The 5823-nt window shown below is 40.0% G+C and overlaps 1 protein-coding gene across 2 annotated transcripts in view; it reads right to left on the bottom strand.

The window, feature by feature from the left end:
- Positions 1 to 1135: 1135 nt before the first annotated feature.
- The window catches only part of Cdh18 (cadherin 18), a 357410-nt gene continuing 352722 nt past the window's right edge, over positions 1136 to 5823 (bottom strand). Inside the window, exon 11 of one of the 2 annotated variants that reach the window (XM_004641813.2) lies at positions 1136 to 1805. In XM_004641813.2, the coding sequence (XP_004641870.1) occupies positions 1312 to 1805 (494 nt within the window). In that variant the 3' untranslated portion in view covers positions 1136 to 1311. The remainder of the gene's footprint in view (positions 1806 to 5823) is intronic. The other variant, XM_012517046.2, reaches the window with a different exon arrangement.

Here is a 5823-nt window from a genome sequence, read left to right on the forward strand (position 1 = left end):
ACTTTGCAGTGTGCAAAATATTTTTACAAACCCGTGTATGGTCCTCACAACAGCCCTGTGGGTAGGCAAGGAGGTCAGTGTCATTTTTATTTTCAGATTTCGAAACCACAAAGCTCCAAACTTTCAAAATTGTGTTCAAAGAAAAGTGTGAATCTCCTACTTTTTGTGCTAAGTCTCACATATTCTCTTGTAGACACCAAACCTACATGAACTCCTCACATGGACTGAATGAGTGTGAAGGCGTGTAGAGCTGGGGGGAGGTGAACCATGACTCTTAAGATGTTAATGTTCATAATGCGATAGGCTATTTTTCCAATGGAAATGTTACCATGTGAATCACTTCTGTCTATAAACATCAGTGACATAAATCAGTAAGTAGACTGCAGTAGAAACCAATCAGTGGAACTTTGGACAATCAATTTTAGTTACAGAAATGATTAAAAGGGCTGATTTACAAGTTCGAACAGAAGGAGGACCTGGTGCTTCATAACATGTCACACAGGATAAGGTTGTAGCTGTTTCTTAAATTGAGAATCTTTTTGATTTTATTTTCATTTGCCTTCAACCATTCATTGTACCCATTTAGGAAAGGGGGTCTCCTACTAAAATGGGGGGGGGGAGGGACAGAAACAGCCGGTGCTCAAATGTGCACCAAAATTGCATACATAGAGTGCAGGCAGCAAATCCCCATGCTCCACCCACTTGGCTGGAGAGAAGACTTGGGGAGGGCGCAGGAAAATGGCACGGAGAGGTCCAGGACAGGGCGGCCTGGTGTACCGCGAGCGCCTGACAGCATTCGAAAACAGGACAAGGCTCAGGAGATCTGTCACAGTAACGGAGTTTGAGTCACAGGGGTTACCCACAAGAAGGTCATGACTACTTCCACAAGTTTCCTTTTCAGTGTACCATCCCTGAAAGTAGTAGTTGTCATTGATTTTGAACCCCTTTACTTAGTTTTTTTTTTTTTTTTTTTTCTTTAGGGGGCAAAAATCACAAATATTGAAACAGATATTCATTATTTGGCTTATTTCAGGTATTCTTAATTAAATGTATGATAGACTTTATTGAACAATTGAAAATATACACAGGGAATCATAGCTTTTTCTCTGTATTTTCTTTGTATGTTTAATAGTTGACTTTCTTCCAATTATATAACCCAGTGTTACTTATAAAAAGGGCACTTGTTTCTACAGGAGCCGTGGACAGCTCGTTCAGTCCCAAGTACAGTTTGCCAGCGTCGTCCTTGTCACTGCTGAGGTTACATCTTCGTTGGCTCCGGAAGCAAAGTCTACAAGGCTGTGAGCATCGGCCCTAAGTTGTTCTTTCGGATTCTATTTCTCCATAGAGTTCAGCCAACTTCTTGAACTCGGGCCCCCAGTCCCCAAGGTAGTGGTAATCCTGGTCTGACTGCGTGGTGGCTGCTGACTCCAGCGAGCTGATCGACCCGGCTTCCGACCTCTGGCCCTCGTAGGCGTAAGTCTGCAGCGAGTCGTACGGGGGCACGCTGGGGTCCAGGTCCGCCTCCGCCAGTCTCTGCTCTATGAATTCGCGGACGTCTACGCTTTCCAGGGTGGACAGCGTCTGGTGTCTGGGTGTGAGCTTCACTTCCGGGCGGATGTCTCTCCGGCACTTGAGCTCCTCGGCCGCAGCCGGGTTCCTCAGGGCCGAGATGTCGAAGGCCTCGGTGTCCTCCTCGCCGCCGCCCTCGTCGTCGTAGGTGACCACGTTCTCCCGCACGTCTTCTTCTGAAATGATCAGCGGCTCTTTCTTACCGCGCCTCAGGGTGATGAAAAGTACTACAATTGCTGAAGGAGAATAGAAAGAAAACGGAGAATTAGGGGGAAAATCAACTTTTTGATATGGGACATGAGCATTTTTCAATCAGTCATCAACTGCCTGGAAGCAAAACCTTTATCTCTGAATAAGCACAGAAGATATTTGAATGCCTAAACAAGATATAAAACCAGATTTTTGGACTCACATTGCAGAGTAGCTGGTTAGTATTTTAAGTGAGAGAATTTGATGACAGAAAAGCAGTATGAAATTTTGAATGCAAAATAAAAGTGTATTGGTCTGTCTACGTAAACTTCACATTTTACATAGCTATACTAAAGGCAAGACACACTTAGTGTCCTCAAAATGGGGAGCAGGATCTTCTACCTTTCAGCCTTTAATTGTTATTTTTTAGATAATCCAAGGAAAAATATTGCATGTGATTGATCTCATTTGTGCATTATCAATTTTATATAATCACGTGTTCATAATTACATGTGTCTATCAAGCTCATAAAAGCTTACCTTACTGGTGCACAGAAAGTTCTGTGAAAGTCATTTTCATATAACTTATTTAAATTTCAGGAGCTATTGATTCTCGGCCTTTTGGCTAAGAGCAAGTGAAATTTCATGAGCTATAGTTTTACTCAATTGTAAAATTAGGAAGTAGTGACAGAGAGAGGTTGTAAGGTAATTACAATCTAAGAAGTAACTCACATGTATGGCAGTGGAAGAGCTGGGGCTATAATCTAGGGCTTTTCATCACAAAGTTAATGATATTTGTGGTATAAGCTTTCATTTCACTCTGTGCGTGTGCACACACATGCATGTGTGTGTGCATGTGTGTGTGTTAAACAACCTGGTGGCCAGCTGGACTGAGGATCACTGGCAGTTGTGTCAATATTGTAGATTAGTCATTAGTACTGATAATGCTGAAATCTCTAGCTCAATCAACAAAGAAAAGCTCATCGACTTTACTTGGGTGACTTCCCATTATTTTGGATATTCCTGTTTGATACACTAAGTTATTAATAAACAGAAGTAATTACCTCGCACCAGCTTTCTATAGACTGCAGTTAGGCCTGACAGGGCACTACAGCTCTGTAGGGGCTTTTTCTTCTTCCACAGACAACACTCTACACTTAGTAGTTGTGGAAGTTCATTGACAAGTTAAAGCCTTTTACATTGAAATACATTGAGGAAGTATAAGAAACAGATTTCTCAGGTTGTTAGGTTTACCACATAAAAAGAAAAAAATCAGGATATCCAGTTAAATATATGTTTGAAAACAATGTCCCAAAAGGAAAGGGACCCATGGATAAGGAAGGGAAAAAGAAGGGAAAAGAAAATAGTGGTAAGAAAAGAAGGAAAAGATGGAAAGAAAGCTTTTGTAAATAAGGAAGACTGGTAGGTTAAAGGGAGGGTAGTGGAATGGGAAGAAATTCTTGTGCATCATGTATAGGTGCAAATTTGTTATGTTGGCTGTGCCCATTATATACACCTAAAATGTACCAATAAATATATTCGAAATAGATATACACAAATGTAAAGTTTACAATATGGATATATGCCAAATATTATATGTTCCTAAATAATATTTAGGATTTACATATATACATAACATATTATATAAATAATATATACAACAAATATTATATCATCGAATGTGACATATTTATACTATACATGTGCACTCACTTTTATCTGAAATTTTCATTTAACTGGGTATTTTATTTCATTTGCCAAAAGCAGTTAAACGTAAAATTTAGGAAATAGTTCTTATTTTTCCATGCAAAGAAAGATGTACTGAATGCAATAAATGTGTCTTTAAACCTTCTCTGTAATGTTCGGAATAAATTTACCTATCAGTTTTCTAATTCAAAGCTTTCTGAACAATAACTTGAAGTAGCTTGTTCATTCTATTCAGAGGTTTAGAATTCGTCACACCCTTACGCATCTGTCTTTATGATTGAACGAGGAAGCTGCTCTATACTGAACCACCTACTTATGCAAACTACCTAATTTATTACAGTAACATTTCTTGCCTTCATTAACATAACAAAATATTTTCCTTCATGTTTTGAAATGGTTGATTGCTGACGCCAAGGGAATTTATGTGCATAGAGAGGGGGAAATATAATCAATACTGTCCCAGAATTAGGGGGCGATCTGTACCCTTCAGCTCCCTGCGTGCACTCTGCAGTCCTTGGGTGCATTTTACCCACTTAGTGCATTATGGGGGATGGTGAGTTTTTCATTACAATTGATTTTATTAGTTTACTCTCTAAGAGTTAAGAAAACATTCCTGATATGTTTTTATTTAAAATATAGATACTATTTGAAATTAAAATGCTTAAATCTATTTTTGCAATCACAAATTTACTGCTAACTAGAAATTCCTAATTAGTTGCCTACCTGCTTCATAGAAAGGTCAATATATAAACAATAATGTATATAATAATGAAATACATGGTATCCTTAGTGAAGGACAATGGAGTTTATAATTGTATCCTGAAAGTTACACCGGTCTTTGAAATCTTGATTTTTGAAGGAGGAGACATCTTTTTCTTTAATATTACTGAGTAGAAATAGATTTACAACTATGTCCTCACCAATTCGACTTTTCTCTGGTCCATGACTACCTCACGAACAATGTACTCTGATCCCCACTTAGCTGGATATTTAGTCCCAGATTATGGGGGATTAGAGGTACAGTCCACACACAGGGAGACTGTTTATAAGGGAAATCTGGAAAAGGGGGTAGATGGTAGAGCTGGATGAAGTGGCTGTAACTGTCACACTCTGGAGGCTGAGTTAAGAGGATGGTTACCAGTTCAAGGTCAGCCTGAGCCACAGAGCGAACTCAAGGACAGCTGGAGGTACAGAAGAGGCCTGTACTCACACCATCCAGTGGGGGAAGGGCACTGGCAGAGCTCTACATTCGGAGTCAGTGTCTGTCCCTGTGATGAAGCTTTAAGCTGTTGCCATTCTGGTCCTTGGGCCAAGTGATGGGCTAAGGCTAGAAGATTTCTGCCCAGCCCCTCGGAGAGAAAGGGCACAGATGTAGCCATTGTCAAAGGAAACCCTACTTACATCAGGAAGTCTCACTCCAGATTCTCTCTCCATAAGACAACAAAAGCCTGAGAAGGGCACTCTCCCAAAGATTTAACTTGCAGCATGTGCATTTATCATTTTTATTAGTAGGCAATTATAATGCCTAATGCATATTTTGTTGTGGTACATGTGTAGATGGGTATTAATCCCTTTAAATTCCCCTTCTTTTAACTCATTTTCCTCTTCCTCCGGCCGTAGGTCCCTTCCCATCTGCAAACTGTGTGTCTTCGTGTCTCAAATGAGGAATTTTTGTTCCTCATCTTCCAATTATTTGTACGTTGACTTTCTCAAATAAGAGAAACTACACAAAATTTAGCTTTCTGGTTCTGATTTATTTCGCTTAGCATAGACTCTAGCCACATCCATTTTTCTACAAATGACTCCAGCTTGTCCCTCCATGTGGCTGGCAGTGTGCCACTGTTCCACATTTCATTTATCCATCTTTGTTGACCAATATGAAAACTGCACCCAGGACTTAGCTGGGGTGAACAGCACTAGTGCCAGTGAGGGCCTGTGTGTGGGACTGTGCACATCGTCTTTCACAGCTTGGTGAGACGCCCAGAAGGGGCGCTGCTGGGTTGAATGCAATTGCCATTTCTGAGGACTCTCTGTATTGATCTGCACAGCTGTTATAAGCCAGTTACCCACATGCTACAGAATTAAATCAAAGTAGATTAAAAGCTATTTTAAATATTAAAACAAAAACCTTTAACCTGCTGAAAGATAAAACAGCTAAACCTCACAAAGCCGTTCACATAGGGAAGGACCTTACGTGCGTCAATCATCTAAAGGTTTTTGTGTTTTTCATTTTCAAGCAGCACATTCAGATAAGCAGTGTGTACAAAGACAGACTTTAACCAGTATAAAATGTTAAACCATGTGAAGCATACAATCAGACCAAACATGGGACTGGAAAGATGACTTTCTTTCTCTCTCT

This window comes from Octodon degus, unplaced genomic scaffold (genome assembly GCF_000260255.1).
Source record: "Octodon degus isolate 3935 unplaced genomic scaffold, OctDeg1.0 scaffold00143, whole genome shotgun sequence".
NCBI classification, from domain to species: Eukaryota; Metazoa; Chordata; class Mammalia; order Rodentia; family Octodontidae; genus Octodon; species Octodon degus.